This window comes from Saccoglossus kowalevskii, chromosome 15 (genome assembly GCF_978046115.1).
Source record: "Saccoglossus kowalevskii chromosome 15, keSacKowa6.1, whole genome shotgun sequence".
In the NCBI taxonomy this organism is placed as follows: Eukaryota; Metazoa; Hemichordata; class Enteropneusta; family Harrimaniidae; genus Saccoglossus; species Saccoglossus kowalevskii.
This window is the reverse complement of record NC_140655.1, coordinates 27,630,293-27,658,116: the sequence shown is the minus strand read 5'-3', so window position 1 is coordinate 27,658,116 and position 27,824 is coordinate 27,630,293. Positions and strand designations below refer to the sequence as shown.

The following is a 27,824-nucleotide window of genomic DNA, read 5'->3' as shown; positions in this document are numbered from 1 at the left end:
TATTGAATGCACTCGTTATGAAACAAATTATCGCTAATTCCATCTGTACACAAGTAGGTCACACTTTCCAAATCAACATTGTCGGGTGCCAGATTATGGGTCATGGGTCGTAACGCCAAGATCTTTGTCTAGGGTAAGGAATTTACTAAGATGACATTAAAATTAACGAATAGCACTAATATGTTCGTCAGGATTTATTTGAAATAGATATGCAGAAACTTTACACCTGTTCTACAGCATTTCGGCATATCCATCCAGAATTCGTAAGCTATTATTAAAAGTGTTATATTCATGTGCTTTTTGGGAGCTTTATATCAAACCAGAGTTTGTGTGTAGCAGCAGGAGAATCATCATAACCATCATGTGAAATGAATTCTCAATTATCTGAAATCATACAGCAACATATACAGTGATTTATACTTCAAAATTTCGTGTGTTCTTTGGCGTTTACGCTAGGGACCAACACCTAAAGCAAGAGTGTCAGAGTATCCCGCAGTGTTCATATCAAGCACAGATGACAGTAGCAGGGGTGGAACGCATTGGGTGGCTTTTTATCTGAAAGATCTCTACCACAGAGAATATTTTGACTCGTACGGTAGTCAACCCTATTACGTGTAATTTAGGAGATTCCTAAAAAAAAAACATGTTCTTACGTGGATCATCGAATACATCAAGCACCATTCTCTACAATGTGTGGTCAATACGTCCTGTATTACTTGCTGCGCAGATGTCGAGGTGAACCTACCTATACACTCTATAGTTGACTTTTTCACGTGTGATAGACATTTAAATGACGTTTTTGTGAACAGATATATCAAGAATTTTAGCAGACTAAATCTACATCTTTGTGACAAATAGTGTTTCACAAGCAGTTTTACTAGGTGACTTATACATTGAAATTTCAAAAAAAAATTATATTATTTGTTTCTTTTGCGACAGATACGCGATTCTGACTTTGATTCTGATTAAAAGAGTGTGTATCGACTTTTCGATGTTACTCAGTTTTTCATAGAAATATTAACTACGCTAGAAATTTATACTCTATGTAACTTTTTTATAATTTTTACTTTTTTTATGTTATACACTTTGTTAGTATGCAAAAACACTGTAAAATATTAACGTAAGCAGTGTGAATGTACTAGTATGTGCGTGGGTGTGTGAGTATTCTCTACCGTTCAATCATGAAATTCATCCCGCTGTGTGAAGTAATTGCTCACACCATCAAAAAAATAATTATGATAATTTATGTTAATTACCCCCCGATTTAAAAATATTTAATTCATGTAAGTTTATTCACCATCGTATTGTGACGTCATAATTATTCAAATCATCATCAACGGTAACTTATGATAATTTATTCACGCACTCCCATCACGCACTGGCGTCATAATTTATGCATGAGCTGTATTGTGACGTCATGCTTTATTCTAATTTATGCACGGATTATATTGTGACGTCATGGTTATTCAAGTCTAGTGTGGGGTTAACTACTGCGTTTCACCATTGCAAACTTCGAGAGCAATATTACAACGTGAATATAGGCACAAATATTATTGTCGTCATAAACGCATAGTAGCAACTTTGCACAGGTAAGACTGTAAATGAATAAATGATGCCATTATGAATGAAACTTGATACATAATTGGATAAGCTCACTTTTGGGTTGAAGTGACGATTCATTTCCTGGTTTACATAATATTTAGCAAATATCGAAGCTTCTCCATTGACATATGAACTAGTATATCAAATAATTGGTATTTGTCACGTGCTCCTAATAATCATATGGCGAATTAAATTATTCAAATAATTGATATGTTCAAAACGATGTACGACAGTCACTTCATAAACGTATAATATCAACTCATTGGGTTTGTTCGGGCACAATTTATTCCATTCACTACAACCTAAGCGTCATAATTTATTCATGAGCACTTTTGTTATAATGTAGCAAAGCTGATAATATTTGCAAATGTTTGATTCTCGTGTAAACAACAAATAACTGCTACTAAACATAACGTAATGCCCTGCTACTAAAATATCTATGATTACAAATGCTCGTGGACATTAAAACAATAATTGATGACTTCTAGACTACTTCTGCCCAATTGTATACCATTCCATGGTTGAAATAGAATAATGATATGCATCGTTGTGCTCGAACTTGCATACATCTCGGGAAATGTAAAAATTACGTTAAGACACATAACAACACATCCAAGTTGTATTCATAATTGTTTCATCTTAATTTTAAAATTTGATTCCTCTTCATCCTCGGACACGCTTCCATAATTATTAGGAGTTGTCACACTCTGTGGTTGCCACAAGTCTATGGAACTACTTGTAATGCATGGTGACTCGGCAGGCATTATATAATAACGGTGTAGATGATTGTTTTCTTCTTCTAGTGACACGGCCAATTTGCTGTGACGAATTCCATAACAGAAATACAGCATCATACCTAAAGTATCAACATAATTGTTACGCAATATCTGTTTTGGGAAATTAAGGTGAAAGTGTCGCTTCTTAATTAGACCTCGTTAACGTAGTTGTTGTATAATATGACTATTGCATTTCTTATTTGTCTATAATACCAAGCTACTTCGTGTCACGAACTGGTCACTATATGTAATTACACAATTCATGTTGCAGAGAATCACGTTGTCATTAATTTACTCATCATTTCAAAATGTGTAACTATTATGGGAATGTGATGGGAGTTATATTAGTATATCGGATATAATAATACTCAGTCTGCATTACGAGACAAATCGCATTGTGAACATATTATATGATTTCGTTACTTTTCAATATTTATCAATTACCTAGTGTTATCCAGACACCAAATCTAACCCATGTCATATAAGATAGATTCATCATAAGCATAGCGTTACAAAATATACTCAGAGATGGTATTAATGGAACCAACGGCATCTGAAACACATCAACATTGTGTGTACATACGTTAAACAATAAATGGTTACGTGAAAGATAGTAGTTGATAAAATACAATTTAAATCAATTTATATATTATAATTTAATACAAATATTTTTAAGAAGTATCCTATCATACAAGCACTAATGAAAATAATGCAAGAAAACTGAAAAGCGCATACCTTGAATGTCACAATACTCGTATTCTGGTAGTGTATGCATAACACAAAAAAACAAAGTAACACGACCGATCCAAATACAACCACAATCACAATAACCCATGACCTTTCTTCTGCTAGTGCGTCACCACAGAATACAATAACAGCAGCTAATGCAAACATGAATATGGACATTATAAATACTGCAAAAGCTGGTATAGTACCAGGTGTAGCATTTCGTAAAGTCCTGCAGCCATTAAACGATTCTCTGACTTCGCCACCATGATTTGACTGAGAGCTTATCCTTTTTAACGGGGATGTTTCATTCTTTTTCTTCAAATCAATTTTATTTGTTTCTGGATTTACATGTTTGTCGACAATTATCAATGCCTTTTCTGGTTCATATCGTAGCACAAGTACACCAGCAGCTACAATGGTGTAGGCTGAGAGAGTACCAATTGATGAAAACTCAACTAATGAATTCAAATCAAATACAACAGTAAGGAGTCCTGCTAAAATACCAAATGTAACAGTGGCAACTACAGGTACATGAGTATGTGAATTAACTTCAGCCAACACTTCAAAAAGAAGACCATCTCTAGCCATTGCAAATACGATACGTGGAAGCACAAAGATAACAGTTAAAAAAGTAGCAGTCATGCCGATCAATGATCCGACTCCCACCACGTACATAAGCCACTTCACCCCTACATGACGGAAAGCATCCACAAATGCTGCTTCAGGTACGATTTCATAATATGGTACCATCAATGTGACCACTGTCGATGCAGCAATATATGCTGCAGCTACAACTACTAAAGATATACATATTGCAATTGGGATACTTTTAGCTGGATTTTTTGCTTCTTCGGCCGATGCAGTAATAACTTCAAAACCCACGTAAGCGACGAAACACGTTGCAGCTCCAGAAATAATGCCCGAAATGCCAAATGGGACGAAACCTCCTTCCACTTCCTAATTGCCGACATTCACAAAATCTAAACCAGCACATATAACGAGTATAACAATGCAAATGTTTAATATAGCGAAAAAAGAGTTTACTTTAGAAGATACATTTGCTCCCAATGCCGCTATAATTATTCCAATAATAATTAATAATAAACCAAAGAAGTCAGGATATTCCGCCAATGGAGGATGGTTCCATGGTCCACCTGTGATGTATTCGTAAGTGAAGTTACGTATTCTGTGGTCAAGAATTTCATCAAAGTATCCACTCCATGCACGCGCAATGCCTGCGGCACCAATTAAGTATTCAAGAATAATGTTCCAGCCAATCAGAAATGCCCAAAACTCGCCCATGGAAACATACGTGTATGTATAAGCCGACCCTGTCTGGGGAATCCTTGCCCCGAATTCCGCATAGCAGAATGCCGCGAGTAGTGCCACCGATCCGGCAATAATGAATGATACAATGACTGCAGGACCAGCAGTATTTTTGGCAACAGTTCCAGTAAGAACGTAAAAACCTGCTCCCATCATGGAACCAATACCAATCATTGTCAGATCGAAGGTGGAAAGACATCTGTTCATGGGTGTTTCCAAATTATCAGACTCCATGCTTTTCAAACGACTTAATCTCTTAAAAACAGAAGAAAAGAACGCCATGATGCCGGTACAAGGTCGTGCTAAATTATTGAGTGTCGTGTTGATGCCTTCGTTGTATGTCTAATGCAGTGGAACGTTCTAAAATAAATAAAAATAGGTATATGAAACATGATCGCATTGCTGTTCTTAACTGGAATCTGAAATTCAGTATGATTTATAGTAAGATGATACATTTGTTTTAGTAGGACTGTGCTCCCTAAACTGAATCCAATTTAAATGTAAACGTTAAAAACGTTTAAAATACGCCAGGAATAAAAATGCATAGGCATAAACAAAATAAATAAAAAACAAACATATACAAAATAAATAAATAAATTTTATATGCTGCAGTTAATAGTTGCACATCATTGTGCTTGGGGCCTTTTTGTTGTCAATCTTTTTTAAAATATATTTCCCTTCCTGTAAAGTTGTGCCTTTACTGACTTTTGAATTTGCATGTTTATTGTAACTGTCTTTTCCAATTGAAATAAGCTTGATGTTTTGGTGGCCATATTGTTTTTTAAGTGATACACAATTTTCTGAAAGGCTTAAAATAAATTACCCCTTAACTGTGGAAAAATCGCCTTACTGTTTCTGTTCTGTAGTTCTGTATGTTTCATCTACTAATATACACTCCAGTATTATGTCCCAAATAAAAGATTGAAGCCACATACTTTGAATGTGAAAAAATATCTTATCGGATAGGCGTGGCGGCGCATTTGCCGGTTTGCGAGTTCCAATTTCATGTTTGTATGTTCAATAATATGCCTGTAATTCCAAATATAGCACGAGTAACACATGGAAGACCAAGTTTGTGTTTTTCTTACATATCTGATTTCCCAAACCAAAATAATTTAACATTTGTGGGGTCCAAATTTTATAGGTGTGTGTGAACCCTCATATTTTACACACCATTATCACTGACCCATTGTATGAGCTTTGCATATTTGAGTATGATGAAAATGTCATTTCACATGTAATAAAATCATATGTCTGTGTCTATTTCAGTAAAACGAAACTTATTTTAAATTGGAGATACAGTTTTTGACAAAGCAAACATCCATTAACCAAATAATTGAATACAGAAAAAAATGAGGACAGATATTACATGCAGAAAACTGAACATGAATGTCAGACTGTTTTCCAGGCACATATTTAGCAGTAGAACTGTCTTTCTGTGTTGTAGTATTGTACTCATTTAATTAACTTTAATAAAATATAACACGTACTATAGAATACAAAAAATCCAGAAAAAAATGTTATGACAGCACAAACAATAATTTGAATGACGATGTGAAGCTAAACTGAACAAAAATAAATATAGAAAAAATAATATACATACACGACACACTGTTGTTAATGATAACAGTTCAACCAAACTTTGAAGATCAATATAATTAGGGCTTGGTCATTGCAAACGTGTCAGAAAGAATCATCCACAAAAATGGAGTACCTGAATATAGACAAATAAAAAAAAGGATTAAACTATTCTGGGACGATTTGCACTGTGACATATTTAATATCATTTAACTGCATGAAAACACGTGTTTCCGGTTCAGGTTAAACAACCTTTAAATAGAGGAGAGGAAGAAAAAACAATGTATATCCGGATAACCATAAGTATAACCATCATGTAACCAAAAGCATGTGGAATCATTTGCATCAATGACAATTTCAGTGAAAATGTCGATCGACGTTTACTGTATACTGCACGACTATGACATTTATTGGCGTGTCAAGCTTAGAAAAAAAACGTTTGTTTTTCATTCAAAACAGTCCTTCACCTCAGCCAATTGATGTCAATGAAGCTGCGCTTTGTCAAACTTCACTCTTCTGCTCTTATCTGTACAACAGCACTCACCTCACCAATGAGTGCACTAGGTCTCACGTCACTGGTCTATTAGTGCTTTGGCTGATTCTAACCGGCATATGTGAATTGCATCTGTGGCATCTCAACACACAAGCTGTCGTAATCGTGTCAGGTGTCAGGTGGCGCAGTGATGGCGTCTTTCACATTCCTTCTTCTCATCGATGTGGCCATCAACGCCAACAAACTTATCTCTTTCTCTGAAAGCGAGACACATGTCCCTACCAAGTTGCGACATCTGCATCAACATTATCTTACTGCAACCTGCTAACGTGTGATACTTCGGTTCATTACCAAACAGCTCCAATGGCAACAACTCATCAATGTATCTCACTTTAATGTCTACAAGATGTTTGTGATGAAATACATTACCAACAAACCCGGTAGAAAATAAATGTCATTATTGATTTATTAATTTCTAAGTGACATTTTGATAACCCGCAATCTGGCAGACTTTACAAATTTAACCAAAAAATGTTTTTTACCACGTCATATGAACTGACAGTGACATGGGCATCAAAACTGGCTGTCCTTGTTGTACACAAACTAATGATGAACCAGTTACCTCCATGGATAACAATATATTCATAACAATACATTTTTTTGGTGTTCTATTTCAAACTTTTGACTTGATGCACACTTACAATGAAGTGATATAAAATGATATAAAATATATGAGCTATAAAAATCTCTTCTTTATTGTAGTTACTGTATCACAATGTTTGTTGGAGAAACTAATTATTATGCAAATAAATTATGCAAATTAGATGTGTTGTTATGCAAATTTCCCGCGATGCTTGGCATGGAGTCTGGGGAGAAAACTGACGGTTAAACCTATATGTATACCATCCAGTTCTATATTATATCCACAAACTGCATTCCCACCATCACAACGATGTACCATACATGCAACAGGTGATCAGTCACACTTAGTTTTCCAACTCTGTCATGTCGGCTGCCAGAATCGGTCAAACCCTCACTACTACACACACATGGGTCACCTAAGTGAACCGTGTCTTGTCTGTTGCACACAACTGCCCTCTTCTGGCTGGGCACTCCATGGTTATATACAACTTACCGCACACGCAACACTGAACTGGAATCCGCCATACTACCATGCCATCTGGTACAAAACTGAGGGCAGTGGTTGCCACATTTTTGACCATCAACTTCCCCTTCAACTCTATGACATGCTGTCTATCACCCTCCTATTTCCCTATTCCCGAATTAGCGTCAGACGCGGTGTAATTATATTTGCGCATGCGTAACCTACATAGCAACGGGCGAGGGTAGGACAAACATTATAAAAAGTCAAAAGAGCACAGGTGGACATGCAACACGGAAGAATTCAGCAGCATATGTATTTATGACAGTTTTTAAAAAAAGGCAGACTGAGTGTGGATGGGTATAACAAGGGCAGCTAGAAGAACTATTTAAGACAGCTGAGAAATATTGATTTCCAGTTGAAAAAGATGAATTTTCAGGGAAAATTGACTGAAATAGATGGTACGTGAGTGTTTCAAAATATGACTGTGATATAAAAATATCCGCAAAAAATATAAAAATATTACGCTATAGCCAAAGATAATTTGCATGCTTGTTATTCCTGCTCGGGCAAGTGTGTACATTTTCAGAGATTGGTACGAGTTAGTTGAAAGACGATGACAGTTTAATTTCATGAGATTTTTTTACGTTGCGAGTTGGAAACATTGATGTTCGGTGTAACTGCGACCTGCGCCCTAGGAACGTTCAAAATCTATTCTATTTTCTATTTTTTTAATGACGGCTTAATTACAGTGTTCAGTGTGCTATTTGAAAGGGTCTTTCGTCAGACATCCCATTAACAAAATCTCCCTTACGCAGGTCATTACCAGTAAATGTTGGCATGTGAAGTGTTGCATCTTTCCCAACAATATATCGAATGTGGCTTCCCCGCAATGCTGTTCTCAACTGTTCACGACAGTGCCAATGACGTTCCCAATATATTTCCTCTTCAGGGAATTGATCTCTAAGAGTCTATATATATTCTTCATCTACCATCCTACGGCCAGCTCATACAGTTCTGTGGCCTGGCTCTTAGCCAATAGTCATCTGTACATCTTGGCCTGCTCTATGCTGCCCTGTGTAGGTGACGATATAGTTCTATTCCGTGCATGCTCACCAACACAAACGGTGCTGAATTTTATAAAACATTTTCGCCAGTAATAGGAAGGTATTTACTTAATAGTATTAATCATTCACATCATAAATGGTTGTTGGGTGTTTCACAAAGACAGGGTGTCATCAAGTTAACTTAAAAAAACGTAAAGATAAAACATATATTACAAATTATTGGTCAATATCTTTAATTAATGTAGACGTTGACATTTCATCCAGCTGTTTCAAAGTGTATGCTTAATTTCTTGCTATTTCTAATTCATCTATATCAATGTGCATTTGTAAAAGGTCGTTATATTGCAGATGCTATACAAACAGTTCTTGATCTTATGTAGTATTCTAAACAGAATGATATATCAGTTGTCCTCGTATCTCTAGACGTCCACAGAGCATTTGATTCGGTAGACCATAGTTTTAACTTTGGTGAATTATTTATAAATTTGGTGAAAAAGTTTTATAAATTTGTAACTGCTTGTGTCATAAACCATGGTATATAAGTGGTTATTTTGAAGTGGGTAGAACAAACTGGGTTATGGAAACAAGCCAATATTTTAGGAAAAAGCCTGAATTTGTTTTGAATTGATCTGATGGTATACTGGGCATTTATGTAATCTATGATGAAAACAAGTTCTTTGAATAAAAGTTGAAAAATAAATTAACAAAACAAAAAGAAATATATAATCTGTGGTCTCAAAGATCACTGTCAATAATTGGCAAGATTCAAATTTTGAAAACATTCGTCCATTCCCAGTTTTCTTATACAACAACGATGATTCTTACACCAAAACCAGTTATTAAAGAGTTAAACAGATTACATTCAAGTTTATTTGGAACGGCAGAGACATAGTTAAAAGGAATACATTGATCTTCAGTATTGATTGAAGTTGACTTCAACCACATTTACCCCTCTTGGTTATGCTGGCTGGCAAACTATTATGATATTTCACAAAATTAGTCAAAAATTCCAAATATAAATTCCAGAAACAATAGAGAAAATTGACAGCCAGTTACTTTAGAATAATACATTTTTAAAGATTGGTAACCAATCAGTGTGTTTTAGGGGATTGGCAAAATTGACAAAATATTAATAGGATTGGGGATCTAATTGATACTAATGGGAACTTTTATAATTGGAAATTATGGAATACAAGTAGATTTTTTCCAAATTCAGGGGATTATAGATGCTGTTCCAAGGAAATGGTAAAGTATAATTCATAGAAACAGACATAAAAAGGTTGATTATGGTGAAATGATGTATTGCAAGTGAGATTAGATTTATGTGAATAAATCATTATGTTTTACTCATGAATATTCAATTCGATTTGTATGATTGCTGGTCGAGTTAAGTGTCTATGCACTTGGCTTGCCGCATGTGTATTATATATTGATGATACGATTTGGAACAAAATGGGAATAATAAAAATAAAAATAGTTTGAAAACATATTTGGTCACATGGTTAAACCGCCATATATTAGTGAATTATATTATAGTCGAAGTTGAAGCAATTCACCATAATAAAAAATCTGAGTGGCAAGCTTCATCAATTGCAATTGATAGAAATGCTCTAATTAACCAGATGTGTAGTACATTCAAGTTTTCACTACATGATTTATGGTATACATAAGTTCCTCCCGGAAAGTCAACGCCAGGTCAGAGGTTTGAAGATGTGCTCCGAAACGGAAGTCGCTGAATGGATGGTGTCGACTTCATAGTTCGTTGTGGGGCTTTGACTACTGACGTGTTGCAACGAACCAAGACGTGAAAATCTGTCATTGATAAGTAGTGACTTTTGTTTGAGCTTTGTTTTTGAGATGTTTATTATATAATTAAACTATTTTGTTTGACAGCTGACAAAGTCAGGTATTTGTTTCTGTAAACGTTTATGGGGATTTTATTTGTTATTTCGCAAGGTTCAGAGAATAAATTTGTCGTTAACCTCGCACACTTGTTTTGTGTCTTTTATTTGTATACGAGTCATAACAAGCCACATGGATGTAACATACGCATACAACGGCACCCTTGAATTACGTGAAGCCATAGTTTATTAGTTACAACAAAATGTATGTTTGAATGGTTATCGTCCTTGGCAAAGATTGAAATGGACTTCCATCCTGTTACATATTTATTTCATCATTCTGTGGGTCTGGAAGTTAATTTATATGTTCGAATTTCTTTAAAAAATAATAATTATCACATGAATTTGTACAACTGGAGAAAATTTAATTCCAGGACTAGAATTCCAACTATTTTAGTTTTTATGTCTCTGACTACTATTGCTAATCCGATATTTGGACCCAAACTCTCCCCATATTTTATTAAATAATTTTAATTAATTCCCATAATTAATAATTTCAATCCAGTTTCACAACCCATTTCAATAAAGCACTTGATTTATCTTGTTTGTCTTTAGTGTCTTGTTCAACTCATACCATTTACGTATTTGTACAAAGGCCATTTTCTGTCTTCTATGACTTCTCCTACTGTGTATATCTTTTATTTTATTTTGAATACCTGTGAGTATGTATCTGTAGACACCATTCATAAAAAATATTCTTGTTAATAACATATTCTAACATCAAAACTAATTGTTCTTGTGAGATTAGTATTTATATATTTTATTCAAAAGTGAGTATGATAAATACAATTTTAGTTATTAGCTATATACTTCTAATGCGACGCTCGTACTTGAAATATGAAATAAGCTTCTTCATCTATCAATGCTTGATCATATTTTCTTCTTGTGGCATACTTGATCGATTTTACAAATTGATATAATGTTGTATGTACACTGTTAAGAACCGGGTATATATTAGTAGAGTTCATTCAAGCTCCGTATAAAATTGTCAGCGTAAAATGGCGTAGGGGGATATTTTAGCCAAAATAGTGCACAGTATTAGTTTGAGACAGCACATTGTTGCTGGGACTGGGCAACGGATTCAAATTCTGCTATCCTCGACTGATTTCTGTTGTTGATGACATGGTTGAGTGTCTATAACCGTCAACGTCAACTTAAATACGTTTACCTGACCGAAATTTCTGAGCAAACATTGCTGTAGATGTAATATAATGATATTTAATTCGTGGTAAATGACCGTTCTAAAATCGTTTTCTTACAATTAAATATTAAAAAGTTATATATGTACTACTTATAGTCCTAATGAGTTTAAGGTAGCGAGACTATTATTTCTGTTGAAAATAACGATTTTCACATTTATTTATTTATTAATTGATGAAATGCACTAAAGTCAACATAACATAGAATGTCATGTAAGTTGGTTAAAATGTTGATTTTCTGAAGGGAAGCAAGGCAGCCTCAGTAGTGTTTTCCAAAATCAACAACACAGGTTTAATCTGTGTGCCTATAAGTTTCAATGATAAACTCAAGATAAAGCAATGTTAGGATGTGTTATCAGTAGCTTTCTGACACACAATGAGTGTTTCCAAACACTTGAGTGGTTTGTCTCCACCTCTGTGTGTTTCAAAGATTACTCATTTGCATATGAATGTGTCAGACACAAGGTCACACAGCCACTGAAAAAAATCATTGATATTGGTGTTCTCATCTGCCGATTTTATCGAATTATAGCTATCCCATTCCTTTATTTTTTGGTTTCCAATAGCCTTACACATTTGGATGCCCCTAAACATGTTAAAACAGACCTTTAAGGGAAAACAAATCGATTGTGCCGATAAACAAGCTTGAACATCTTTGCTGTGACTTCATGGTCGTTTTCTAGGAGTTTATATTTTTCAAAATACAATGTCTTTAACAAAAAATAACGTGTACTTATTGTCGTTGGATTAACACAAAATTTTCACAGCTTCAAGGTGACAATGAAATGAACTTGAATGTGTCCAGACAAACTATTTCGTAGATTATTTACCAACGTGTTGTGGTTTGAGTTGGAGGCAATGCGACTAAAACGGAAATTAAAATTCAGCACATCACTTTTTAAAATGCATTGCTTGAATAAAACTGACAAGACACATTCAATTTACCAGACAATTGAACAACTAGGAAAAGTGAAAAAAAACTTATCACGAGCATAAATGCGTAATATTTTTTTTTACAGAAAAAGTAATTTTTTACCTTTGATTGAGTAACGCGTCGGAGAATGCAGATATGGGCATGAAAAACACACTTTTGAAAAGCTTGAAGTCTGGCGATTCCAAAAATATATACTTTCCTGGATCTTTTTGTAGTCATTTAGTCACAATTAGAAGATGAAAACAAGTATGCAAATAATAGTCTCGCTACCTTAAATGTATGTGCAATTGATTCGAAATCAGGCCACCATTGCAAGAATCTTGTGCCACTCTTGTATGATATCGAAATTCAATGTTCATAAGCCGATAATTCAATTCGCATGTAACCAGTGTAAATATTGAGTAATTGATAATTAAGTAATTGAAAAACTATACCTATTATGTAAACACACAAAAAAGATGTTCGCCTTATAAAAATAAGCTTACTTTAGTCACTTGTTTCCACACAACATGTCACGCATTTTTTCTCTAAATACAAATCTTGCTTGATCCTGGTCATGACACAGTTTGCACGTAGCGGCGATATAACGCAGTTTGGGCAATGTAGACATAAAATCAGTCAGTTTCTTTTCATTTGATTATAACTATGAGTGCAGTTAGGTCACCAAGTTGACACAAGAGAGTCAATAAAAAGTAAAAGGGCTGCCAAGTTTATATAAGTTCATTACCATAAAAGTTGTATGGCACTTTTTATAATTTGTTTTCTCTCTTCGATTAAAATCGTGTGAATAATTGTGTGATTTCGTTTACTATTATTCATTGTCCATTATCTAGATTCATATTTAATATAATTTGAAACCTTGCAATGCAATTATCTGTAATTAATTTGGCACAATCGGTAATTATTGTGCTTTGGTTTTTTACTTTTAAATTGTCTTCTACAAAGTTAAACATATTGCCTTGTGTATCAAAAATAGATAATTAATAATTTATGCCCTGTCTTGTTTGGGAGTCATAATTGTAACTATCAAGTACCGTAATTCATAATATTTTGCATAAAACTGTTTTAGCATTTATTATATTCTTTTCTAGTGTGATGACCTGCATCAGCAGTGTGTTAAGTTAAGTGTGCGTGTGCGCAAGGCTTATCCCATGTGAATCACAAAATAGTTACATTTCAGGTGAGGGTCAAATAGTATGTTCACATAAACAAGGAATGATTCTCAATATAATCAGGCAAAAATAACAAGTTTTGTGGAATATTTCAATCTTATACTTCCACACGTAAAAATGAATGTATTACTATCTTGCATAAAACTAGGCTAAGCATTGTACACATACTATATAAAATAGTGGAGGAGAAGTATAACAATACTAATCATAGTAGAATTCACATGGAACTGGTGAAAAGAATGCGAATTGATTTTCTGGCTTAATTATCATGGTCCTTATTTACCTTCCACATATTGCTTTTAATAACAATTGGTTATGAAGTTAGAATATGTTATATATTAATTTAGAATATTAATTAATATTGAGTATTCAATGTGGGAATCAATTAAAATTATTCAATAAAATATAGGAAATTTTTTGGCCCAAACATTGAATTAGCAATTGTAGTCAGATACATAAAAACCAAAACATTTTGAATTCTAATCCTAGAATGAAATTTTCTCCAGTTTTACAAAGGTCTGTGATAATTTAAACTTTTCAAAGAATCTGGAACATATTGATTTACTTCCAGACTTACACGATAATCTCATAAACAAAGCTCAAACAAAAATCACAACTTCACGTTATTAGGCTACATTTTTTAAATCATGTGCAGATGCGAGTGTAGACTACTGCTTGTACGTTAAATATCAATATCTGTGCATTTTAAAACTGTAATATCAGTTCAGGAGAAATCCAGGAAGTTAATGTTAGACTAGTATCTCTCTTGGTTTTAGTGTACTTTATACCACGTTGACCTTCTGGAGATAGATAATTTGAGGCTTACGGATTAAGAATAGAGGTTTTTATTTCAACATCATTACACGCGCGTACAAATTTCATAGGTCACAGTGCAAACCGTCCCAGAATAGCATAATCCTTTTCACTCGACAAATGGATGTATCTTGCTGACACACGTTTGCTATCACCAGGAACTAATTATATTTACCTTTTAAAATTGGTTGAACTGCAATCATACACAACAGTGTAGTCGTGTACGTATATTATTCCTTCTTTTTCTTGTTCATTTTAGCTTCACATTGTCATTCAAATTATTATTCGTGCTGTCATGTTTTTTTGGATTGAATTAAGGAAACCTTGTGTTGTTATCATTGTCTTTTTTATTATATATAAACCAGTGAGGGATTTCAGGCTCTACTGCTACAAATATGTGAATATTATTTTTTATGGAGGAATTACACACGGTTTGTAATTGTGTCCACCATATTGGATTTCCCAGGAAAAAATATTACAGGTTTTGTGGTTTATTTTGTTAACCCTCACATTTTACATGCTATTTCCACTGACTGTAAGCTTTGCATATTTGAGTATGATGAAAATGTCATTCGGCGTGTATGTATGTTTGTGATGGAATACATTACATGCAGACGTGCTATGCGAGCCTGTGTTCAGTAAACATCAATTAATCAATCAATACCATACACTGCTTGTCAACATGAGTGGTATTTGGTCATGACGCTAAGTATGTATACCATCCTGTTTGCTGTCATTTTCATAAGGTGGACTACCATCACCATAATGCTATCATTCCAGTCATGTCGGTTATTAGTCTCCAAAGGTGTAGCACATAACTGCTCCCTTTGATCTGGCAAAACGCTCCCTGATTATGTGACTCAACTTATTTCAGACATAACACTGAGATCGCCATGCTACAGTGCCAGGTTGTCACAATTCGACCACCAGTTTCCTCTTCATCAACTCTATGAAATCGGCTTCTTGTTTTAGCTGCACCATTGTAGGAGTTCTCTCTACATCGCCGTGCTGTCTATCACCTTCTTGATTGTCTCCAACATATATTACATTTGATGTTGGCGACCTTAATATATTTTATATATAACTTCATTATGTTTGAACATTCCTCAGTGGCGTCAGCACAGGGGGGGGGCGTCGCTTTCTAAAATCAAGCTGAAACCCTTTGTGTCAGCAAAATTTATCCCTCAAAATGCAGGAAATAGTGTTTCAGAGGGTTTGGATTTTAGAATATTTAAGGGAAAGAATGCCCCAGGACCCCCTAGTAAGGTCGTGCCATCGGCGCAAGGTTGGTGAAAATGTCGTGCCGCCGCCTCTGTTTCTAGTCGTACTTTTCTGCCCTGTGCGTCTCGCGCTACAATTGTTAGTATGTCAAGTTGTATTTTAATTTGTGTTGCACCGAGTCTGCATTTAAAAAAAAAAACGCCAGCAAACTGTACTTGTCCTCAAGGTCTGATATACATTAGCGGCGACAACGCCTCTTTGCTCTTTAACTACATTAACTGCACTTGCAAAATAGCTACTACCTTTAAACTTTACATTCATGTAACCTACAAGACTCATTTAGATTTTTAGAGAAAAATTCAAAGATCACAGAATATGTGTATGTATATCTAAAAGAAACAGATTACATTTTAACTAGGCACACATGTAAAGCAACAAATATATTTTAAGCTGCATGGTTGATTTCGTGGTGACAGTAACAAAGTGTAAGTCTATTTGGAATACGATTACAAAAAAGGTAGTCACTGTCAACATCCTTTATATTAATGATTCTCCCAATTAATTGTGTTTTATTTTAAGATCAAAATATGTATTTAAGACACAATATGTATTTATGATTGCAATATATCTTCAAAGGGAAATAGGTATAGCCTTCAAATATTACACACACACACACACAGATCTAATAACAGGCAGAACCTGGTTTCTTTTCAAGGTCAAAAGAGAATGTCACAGGGTTAGCAGACTAGATTCTGGTCATAGCTCTGTAACTATAATATTTAAACCGTGGCTTTAAGTGTTGATATAAATATCTACACAGGTTTTTATTTCATCTGAGTGCAGTTTAATTTCTACATATCTGTCATATATAGCTTCAAAACGGTTTTCCTTAACACGTCGTGTAATCATATTTGTATACAATTTCTTAGACATTCACGTCAAATGATCAGTAGATCAACAACGTACTGCTCTACTCTGTTATTATTGTAATAATATAATCAACAATATTAAATCAGACGATCCCCCGTAGCTGGTATTGCGGGTTGATAATATGAAAATAACACAAGGATTGTCACGACAATACACCTGGTCAGTTCTGTGATGTTTATTCCAACGTTTCGCCCTAGAAATAGGGCTTCTTCAAGAAAACTCTGTTGGGATACCGTGAGATGTAAATTGGTTATTATTGAGTGTGCTGGATGTATATATTTTGATATTACAGGTATGGGTGACATTGCATGATTGTGATCAGTTGTACACAGTGAATGTGTAAATTGAGGTGGTCACAGATCGAAATAAGAGTTACATATACGAGTCTATAAACATCAAACAGAATATTCGAACTCACAACTTGGCACTGTAAGAAAACGTGCTCCCTACATCGCACAGCCACAAACACAGCTTGTCATAGTATTTAGTGAATTTGCTTTTTTACAATGACTAGTAGGACATGTGCAACAAAAATGTCACCGGATTAAACGAAAGGAAAAGTTACACATTCTGGTTGAATTTTAGGCTCAGCTGAATATTAGCATAGTCTTTCTTGAATGTAAATTACTATTTAACCTCAGTGGAAGTGCTTATACTAAGGTCATTTGCAGTTAATCGTGTATATTTAGATTCTCATGATATTCACACTATGGTTTTATTTTTTATTGTTGTGAAAAAACACATTTTACGTGTAAAAGAGGCTAAAAACCATGAAAACGATGTTTGAGTCATTGAATAAATATCCTTCAGTATTACATAATGAATAAATAGATAAGACATTATCTCAACATGTGTAATTCTGATTCTCACGAATTATTAAACACTTTTGTGAATACTATTTATTTTCAATAACATAATGCCTTTACCTAAATTCCTATGGAAAAGGACATTTTTGTCATACTGTCTTTCGATTTTTTCAAAAACCATTTGTACTGATCAAATTGATGAAAACACCAGAAGTATATAGCATATATCAATATCTATAATTAAGTAGTACTTTTGAACAAAATATGCTTATAAAATGTGCACCCGATTAGATAGCTTGAAGTACTATTATCTACGAATTAATTTAAGCTAAATCCCCCTATTACATCAACATGGTAAAATGTACAGATCAAGAATAGATTTTATTTAATTTTGATAGTTACATCTTCAAACCGTTAGTAGTGTATATTTCTTTAGATTACATACGTCACACTCCCAATCATCCCAGAATAGCATAATTAATTTCACTCGACAAGTAAGTGTCAACATACTCAGTTATTATTCGCTGTGAGCATTATTGCTCTATAGTCTAAATGAGTTATTTCATTTCTGTGGATGATTCGATTGTTGCTGACACATTGTCTGTTTTCACGGTTTGGTTGACCTACAATCATAAACACTAGTGAGGTCGTGTAGGTGTGACATTTTGTTTTCTATAATTTTTCTTGTTCAGTTTAGATTCACTAATTTCAATGATTGTTTCTGCGTCATAATAGATTTTGGATTGAATTTAGAAAAACACAAGCCCTTTCGCCGATATTTTGCATTCGTTCATCTTTAATTTTTAAAATAAATCAAACACATTACCTAATACAAATCTCTGTGAACGTCGCCGCTAGGAAAACAACAAAAGCTTATCTCTAGCTATCTACATGTACAATACTCCCTCAGTGAATTTCTCTCGCTTTAAATATTTAGTTAATCAATGTTAATTTATTTGTATCTCCAATTTAAATTGTTTACTGAAATACAATATGTCGTTCTAAGGTAAGAATACATGTTTGCCAGATTATGTTTTCACCCCCACTTAAATATGCAAAGCACAACAGGACGTAAAAAAGCACACAAAAAGTGAAGGTTGCTAGTGAAATACACAAACTTATATAATATTTTGACTTTTAAAATGTGTCTTTATATTTGAGTAACACACAACGCATTGACTTTGAGGGTTTCAAAACATACCATAACCGTCATCAAAGCCACAAGAGACGTGGTTATGCTAATGAGGTGAACACTGGTGCCAAATGTATAATAATAATAATAATAAATATAGCAGTAATGACCGGGTTTCGAGCCTCGTGGCTTAATGGCACATGTGATGTATACACTTGCAGCGCTGGTTGCATGTCCGTTATACATACTAATGAGGTCACATGACCATATAGGGCTAGAACCCTAATAATAATATTAATACTAATAATGGTCATTAAGATCAAAAAAACATCCTGGAATTTGCAGAATCACGAGTGACAATAGAACTAACCTTCAGTGCACGTATTAATTATTCAGTGGTGCGTCGTATTCTGTATAGTATCTCATGTTGCACCATACTTTCAGTAGTTGCCCATACATTCTTGAGAATCATTGGAATCGATAATTGGTGTAAACATGAACCAAACTACTTAATAATAATAATCTAAAATATTAGAAAGAAAATACTATATAGCTGTTTATTAGGAATAAATACAATTTATTTTCAGTGTTCTATTATTTTCTTGGAATGTTTATATTCCCCTGAAACATCTATTTTAATATTAGCTCATAATATGTCCATTGGTTAATGAATCAATCAATATTTTGTCTACTTTTGTGTCAAATTTTTAGAGCAAGAGTTAATGTTTTTTGCAAAATTCTACTGATCTAATATTTTTAACATGTGAAAACGTATATCACAATACACTTCTTTATTAATTATATGCAACCCCTTTTTTATTAGCTCCGCTGTTGATTTTGTCGAGCAGAGCTTATCATATGAGTGAATGTCCGTCGGCGTTGTCCGTGTCAACTTTTTACGTTTTCGACTTCTCCTTTAAAACTTCAAGCCTGAATGCTTTGATACTTGGTGTATATATGTACCTTGGGTAGACCTTTCTCAGATATGTTAATTTCATGAAGATATCTTTAATTAAATACTTTGGTGAATATTTTTCTTATTTTTGGTAAAAAGTGATATTTTTGACTTCTTGTTAAAAACAGCAAGTCCGATTGATTTGACACTATATTTATTGCTCATTTACTAATGGTATTTTCAGTTCTTTAATTGAAATGTGCTAACAGAGGAGCTATCTCGCCCAACAGGTTGCTCGTATTTTGCCTGATGGCTGCTACATGGGAATAATATTTATATTAAAGATAAATTCATTTGTCTTGCCTAACAGTCAGTCCCCGTGTCCCTATGTGATTCTGTTCATTGCCATATGCTTATTTGTGCTATATGCTTGTGAACTAGTTTTGAATATAGAAACTAGAATATATGGTAAATTTTCGGTAAAATGTTCCAGGCTCATTCAAAGCACAGTGTTTAGCCAACCAGAAATTAACTTACTCTACTAAATTCAAAAACGGAAATTGTTTAGCAAACATGATGCTTATGATTAAGTGACAGGTTTCATCAAATAAGATGTTATCATGGAGAAGCAGTTTTATTATATTGCTGTAAATCATTCAACCAGGAATCCATGGAAAATTATTTATGTTCATGATATAAATGAATATGTACATTCTACAGCCTTACTCAACCATAGCAATTAAAAGTGCTATGTTTAATAAAAAAATGGAAAAGAACAGTTTTCGAAAAACCGGAATGTAACAATATGGTCCCATGCGCTTTAGATTAATATTAATTGCAAAAGCACAGATCATGTCCATCTATAATCTGCATTATAAAAACCTAATTACACGAAGTTACAAGACCATTTTTCAAGTTAAATTAAAACTACCTTTACAATACATATTTTACATTACTTGAATTCATTCATTAATACGTTAACTTACCTTATCGTCTCTGCTCATTTATACCCTTGGTTTATTTGAGTTGCCTGGCGACTATGAGGAAAACGTGCCGTGCAGCTAGGTGATTAAGTGTCGTATGAGAGCACCGGTTCCAGTAAAGCATGCAGTACATAGTTACTTTTATTTGACATATGACATAGTTTACCTTATTCTTTGTTATATACTCCCTATATTTATTGGCGTCCGACTCCCTGCTAAAAGTGTCCTTCTAATCACACATTCTCATTTATCTGTCTGTGCATCTGTTTATCTGTATTTCTGACCCACAAGAACTGTTGTTATGGCAACGATCAAGAAACTGGTTGGCCCCACCTTGGAACAGTTGTATCTCCTTTATTCTTCTCTGCTTGAGTCTTTCATTCAAATATCTTTCTTTTTTGTTGCCAAGAAATTTGACACATCAGGTGTGGTTAGAAACTAATTTATCATGATGGATATTAATAAATTAATATTAATTAAACTGCTTGATATGTATAGAAATAATTTGAAATTCCAGATCAGAACATTGACTGTAGCAATCCGATTATGTTTCATTTACTTATCCTAATTTATTTCTTGATTTTTTTGTAGAAAGTTGATTGAAGTGCTATACAACAAGCAAACAACGAAGTAACATTCCCACATCAAATAAGTTTAGTCCAACCTTCTATAGGCATCATGGCATTCTTTTCTTCTGTTCTTAAAAGATTAAGTCGTTTGAAGAGCTTAGAATCTGATAATTTAGATACACCTATGAAAAGATGTCTTTCCACCTTTGATCTGACAATGATTGGTATTGGTTCCATGATGGGAGCAGGTCTTTACGTTCTCACTGGAACTGTTGCAAAAAATACTGCTGGCCCTGCAGTCATTCTATCATTTGCTATTGCGGGATTTGTCACACTTCTCGCGGCATTCTGCTATGCGGAATTCGGGGCAAGAATTCCTCAAACGGGCTCAGCTTATACATACACATATGTCTCCATGGGCGAGTTTTGGGCATTTCTGATTGGTTGGAACATTGTTCTGGAATATCTCATATCTGCTGCAGCTGTGGCGCGTGCTTGGAGTGGATACTTTGACGAAATGCTTGACCACAGAATACGTAACTTCACTTATGAGTACATCACAGGTGGACCATGGAACCATCCTCCATTGGCGCAGTATCCAGATTTTTTTGGTTTAATATTAATCATCGTTGGCATGATTATAGCGGCTTTGGGTGCAAATTTAACTTCTAAAGTCAATTCGTTTTTTACTTTATTAAACATTTGCATTGTAATACTCGTTATAGGTGCAGGTCTGAATTTTGTGAATGTCTCCAATTGGAAAATTGAAGGTGGTTTCGCCCCTTTTGGCATTTCAGGCATAATGTCTGGCGCTGCATCGTGTTTCTTTGCTTACGTGGGTTTTGACTATATTACTGCATCGGCTGAAGAAGCTAAAAATCCAGCTAAAAGTATCCCAATTGCAATATGTATATCTTTAGTAGTTGTCGCTGCAGCATATATTGCTGCATCGGCAGTGGTCACTTTGATGGTACCATATTATGACATCGTACCTGAAGCAGCATTTGTGGATGCTTTTCGTCATGTAGGGGTGAAGTGGCTTGTGTATGTAGTGGGAATCGGGTCATTGATTGGCATGACTGCTAGTTTCTTAACTGGTATGTTTGTGCTTCCACGTATCGTATTTGCAATGGCTAGAGATGGTCTTCTTTTTGAAGTGTTGGCTAAAGTTAATTCACATACTCATGTACCAGTAGTTGCAACTGTTACATTGGGTGTTTTAGCAGGAATCCTCACTCTCATATTCGATTTGGAATCATTAGTTGAGTTTTTATCAATTGGTACTCTGTTAGCATACACCATAGTAGCAGCTGGTGTACTTGTACTACGATATGAACCAGCAGAGGCATTGACAATTGTCGACAAACATAAAAATCAAGATAAAATTGAAATGGATTTTAAGAAAAAAGATGAAACATCACCGTTGAAAAGGGAAGACTCCCAGTCGCATCATGGTGGCGAAGTTAGGAAAGAGTTTAATGGTTGCAAAATTTTTCGAAATGCTAGACCTGGTACTATACCAGCTTTTGCAGTATTTATAATGTCCATATTCATGTTTACATTAGCTGCTGTTATTGTATTCTGTGGTGACGCACTAGCAGAAGCAAGGTTCTGGGTTATTGTGATTGTGGTTATATTTGGATCGGTCGTGTTACTTTGTTTTTTTGTGTTATGCATACACTACCAGAATACGAGTATCGTGACCTTTAAGGTATGTGCTTTTAAATTTTCATAAGTACTTGTCCGACAAGACAATTCTTAAAAATATTTGTGGTTTATTCTAATTATTTTGAGTGGTAATTTATCAACCGCTTACTTTCATGTTGACATATATTGTTTAACCTGTTTACACACATGTGTTTCAGATGCCGTTGGTCCCATTAATACCATCTCTGAGTATATTTTGTAACGCTATGCTTATGATGAATCTATCTTATATGACATGGGTTAGATTTGCTGTCTGGATAACACTAGGTAATTGTTAAGTATTGGAAGGTAACAAAATCATATAATGGGTATTATTTTATCTGATATACAACATGGAACAACATTCTCATAATAGTTTCACATTTAGAAATGAGAAGCAATTTAAAAAAGAACCCAATTCCGCACAACAAATGTGTAGTTACATATAAGGCAACAAAAAGCTGCTTTGTATTGAAGGCAAACATTGTCTGAAATTTTTGCTCTTTGTAGGATATAAATAAAATCAACGAGATCTAATTATTTATATTTACTTGCATATTGGGTAGATCCATAGTGTTAAATCAGGCCAAATGTCTGCAGACGACTTGATAACAATTAATGACAAATTGTAATTTCTCTTTTAATACACACAATCCAATTTCTCTTTCTTAATGTGTTTCTTTGGTTTCTATTTTGGATTTTTATTATGCATAAATTTATATGAGTAACTAAGCAAATGCTTACCAGTTAATATTTTTGTCGTTCAGAATAATGACACAAAACACACGAACTGAAAAAGGTTTTCCTATACTTCCACACTTCATATACAAAGTATATTTATCATTTCACTTTTGTGTAAAATTATTGTATTTTATAATTTGAAAAAGAATATTGAAATTCATAATCACAATAAATGCACATAAATATAGTGAACATCTTTTATCAGTGAAATAGGAATACAAATTAAACAAATCAGTATTAAACAATTACTTGTAGAATCATGTTAACAGACATAACACCCATACAAACACACACTTATAAAAAATACTTCCTGAAAACCCAACCTTTGTAATCAAATTCACCCCTTATTCCAATTTAATTTCATAATAGAGCATTTCTTAATTTGCATACTCCTCACTGTAATTTCCCTAAAGGCTGAATACATCTACAAATAGATAATATGTAAAATTGTATGAATGTGTTTCAGGTATGATGCTGTATTTCTGTTATGGAATTCGTCACAGCAAATTGGCCGTGTCACTAGAAGAAGACAACAATGATCTAAACCGTTATTACATAATGCCCGCCGAGTCACCATGCATTACAAATAGTTCCGTAGATTTATGGCAACCACAGAGTGTGACAACTCCTAATATTTATGGAAGCGTGTCCGGAGATGAAGAGGAATCGAATGTTAAAAATAAGATGAAACAACTGTGAATAGAACATTCCTATTGGATACGATATTAAGTGTCTCAACGTCATTTGGACATATACCTACATGTATGTTCTAAATTAATAATTGACAATATAAGATTAGTTGATGTCAGTGCAAAAATATAGCATTACATTTGTCAGAGAGGACATTTTAAACAGAGTGTAGCCAATGTTTTGAGCGCAATCATGCATTGCACTCGAAACATTGGCCATTATACGTTTTTCAATTAACAAATGGTACACACTTGGGCAGAATTAGTTATTTGTATTATAATTTCGAATAGACTAATATAAGCATAAAATACTTTTAACGTTAAAATAATCTGACATGTATAGGCTCTAATAAGTAAAGGTAATGTTAATCTACCATTGGTTCAAAGGCTATTTGTGTATGGATGTATGTACCTTGTGGATGAGATGCTCTAAAGTTCATTGCATTCACGGTACCAGCGTGTCAAATTACAAATCAATAAACAAAAAAATATTTGCTACTATGCAGTACAGCCTACTTTACTTATGCCTTATTAAGATTTGAATGTTACCAGTAAACCTAAAAAGCCATACAAAATTTATATCCCCAAGTGCTAATTTAAAAAATTAATATGCCTTCCAGGGATATGGCATGACAACTATTGACACCACTATACTACGACCTTCAACTCTGTCTTATGGATGGGAACAAACAATTCCTAACCTACCTCTCTCGCTCACGTAATCATGTTCAAAATCACTGGGCGTGATCACCTGATAGTATTCACTCTACCGGGAAAATGAAATTTATATAATGGCTATAAGATCTTAAACTAAGCACGTCAGTTGTTCCTTCTTCCATATACCACCAGACCTCAACCTACGATGACCATTACATTGGTCATACATAACTAAATCAGATTTACAAAATCACTCGTTTATCTTCATCATGATCACTGACTCGTAGTATACATTTCAATTAATTGTATTCCTTACTAGATATGTCGAAATGCTTTACTGCCTGGGTAATTCAATTCAAAATTAGTTAAGTTCTTCCCAACCTTGACTACTTAGCTATCGACATTGTTCGTGATGTCAGAGCTTGTACTCGTGTTGTGCATTAGTCGCTATAGGGCGTTGTTAAAGTATACAATGAACGATAAATTCGTGCAAGATATCATAATTTAATAAATAAATTTGTGACAATACCGACAATTTCATCAAAATTCACGCACCAAGAGTTTTCAAATTGTTATGTGCGATCAATGTTAGCATTTTTCCCGGTCCGTCGATGCGCATTTGCCTGACATGAACTCTGCGTCATTTATGGGTGCCAAATCTGTGACGTCACAAGTGTGACCCAAACATAATCCTAACAGATAATGGCGTTGTCAACTGATAGTGCTGAACGTTCGTCAACTTCAAGTTATACGTCGTTGCATGGCCGTGATACGAGCTAGAGTTGAAATACGAGTCTTCCGACTTTGATGTCGAAAGTTCATCGCTTGATGGAGGTATACAGTTCTACCAATATGAGGCTGAATTTAACCACGACGGTCACAATGATTCGCCTGAAGAAAACGATTGTGCTTTGGACGATCGCCTGAATACTACCGAGTGGCAAGTGGTCGAATCAAAAGGTTATGCTAAAGCTATCGTTGGAGTGTAGCATATTGTATTTCGGAGTAATTTGAGACCTAGGACGAAATGTTCTGGAACTTAAACCTGCATAGCCCACTAAGTTTAATTTCATTTTATGTACTGGTATTCGTTCACATTGTACGTGAAAGTCAATATAATACAATCAGCGACAGTATATGCGCCAACATAGCAGCTACCCCTTTCAGTTTAATATTATTTCCCTTCTACTGTGTAGTTACGTTTAAATTGTATGCATAGCAGCTTATTTTTGTGATGTATGTCTTTATAATTTATATAAAGTAATTTAAAGTAAGCCAAATTTGAATGCACTAGTATATTGGGCAGCCAGCTTTATAGTAGGACAGATCTTGACGACCACAACATATACAAGCAAATTAGAAGGGCCGATTGTTAGATTTTGGGAAGGGGCTTACAGAAACTCATTCCCAACAAATTGCTGTTGCAGCTTTTTTATATAGAGGTGAGGTGATGCATTTTTAAGTGTCAGGAATAAATTATCTTGTAAATATGCAAATTTAAACAATGTGAACATCTTGACAACTTACCATAATGATTTATATTTTGAATACAGTAATTATGTTGATAATATTTAGGTATATATCAAGATATGTTGTTGTTGTTGGACCGTAAATTTAGGTGTCAGTGTAACATATGCCATGTCGTGGTCTCTGCTGAAGAATGTAGATGCTGTTCTGAGATAGAACAGGTGAAAGCTGTATGTTATGACGTTCCACGTACATCATGCATCAAAGAAAACATCTTGGATTTGAGCCAGTGTGTCTGGACAAGTATGTATTGCTTACTCTTTATCATGTATATATACAGTACCATGGAACAATCACAGAAAACCAAGAGTAAGTATTCAAAGTCACACATACTAGTGTGGTATGAAAAAAAAATAGTGATTTATTTTATTAGGCCAAAATATAGCGTAGTTTTTGTTACACTGAAAATGTATTATGGTAGGTGTGCATAAATGTCAATGAATGTCGGAACAATTACCATTATGGTTGACACATAAATATAAGCACAATTGGACAACGAGAATCAAGGTATTTTGTTTAGAACCTTACTAGCTACATTACATTTGTAATTGTGTACAAACAAGTATTTTCTTATGCACAAATGAAGTATAAGCATATTATATAAACTGTGTGCAATAGACAGAATTAGTACTTTCGATTTTCTTTGCAGGAGTTATAGATATGTTGCTTACATGTGCAGTTCATCTTATCTGAGAGACGCATCCTTCACTGAATAGAGTGTATCAGGTGTTTAATTATGTCGATTAAAGAACCTTGACTGAAAGTAAGAAACTGTCTTTTTTATTCGGTCTTTTACACTCACTACAGAGAGCAGGGGGTACTTTGTTTAGCACATCACCTCTTGCCTGTGACATGATGCAATTTTGTCACTCTTGCAGTGCCATTAGTTGTCACAATCTGTACATAATCTTTGTTTATTTGTTAAACAACATTGTTGTGATTGTGACTTTAAGTAGCTTTAGTTATGCATTATGGATAAGGCTGCTAGTGTACATGGATGTATAACATTTTATACCGGTACTTACTGAAGGTATGTTCTGTGTAACTGCCTTTTTTGAATTTTGGAAAAGTTATTTATTAAGGTTTTCCATGCTTAGTAACAGCAGCCTCTTGCTTACCATTATAATGCTTTGCTGCCAAGATATGCCTACAAATGAAATAGCCATGCACGCACTGTATTTTACCACTAAAGACATAATAGTACTACAAATGCTATGTGTAAGAATACTTTTTACGTGCTAAATCAACTGTAGTTGCTAACTTTTCAAGTTGAATAATTAAAGTCAAAGGCAGTCA

At 34.3% G+C, this 27,824-nt stretch overlaps 1 protein-coding gene and 1 pseudogene across 3 annotated transcripts; one reads left to right on the top strand and one right to left on the bottom strand.

The window, feature by feature from the left end:
- Positions 1–24,840, top strand: LOC102805669 (cationic amino acid transporter 4-like). Of its 2 annotated transcripts, none has more exons than XM_085490661.1 (4): positions 1–133; positions 21,251–22,939; positions 23,094–23,202; positions 24,122–24,840. In XM_085490661.1, exons 2-4 carry the CDS (start codon positions 21,338–21,340, stop codon positions 24,352–24,354), a joined length of 1,944 nt encoding a protein of 647 aa, XP_085346787.1. In that variant the 5' UTR covers positions 1–133; positions 21,251–21,337; the 3' UTR covers positions 24,355–24,840. The 2 variants fall into 2 exon arrangements, with proteins under 2 accessions (XP_085346787.1, XP_085346786.1); XM_085490660.1 differs by lacking the exon at positions 1–133 and adding an exon at positions 14,805–14,913.
- Positions 2,583–6,153, bottom strand: LOC100366390 (cationic amino acid transporter 4-like; annotated as a pseudogene). Its single transcript, XR_014926582.1, has 3 exons — positions 6,037–6,153; positions 3,114–4,793; positions 2,583–2,931 (listed from the first exon to the last, which is right to left on the bottom strand). The product of XR_014926582.1 is annotated as a cationic amino acid transporter 4-like (transcript).
- Positions 24,841–27,824: the final 2,984 nt, after the last annotated feature.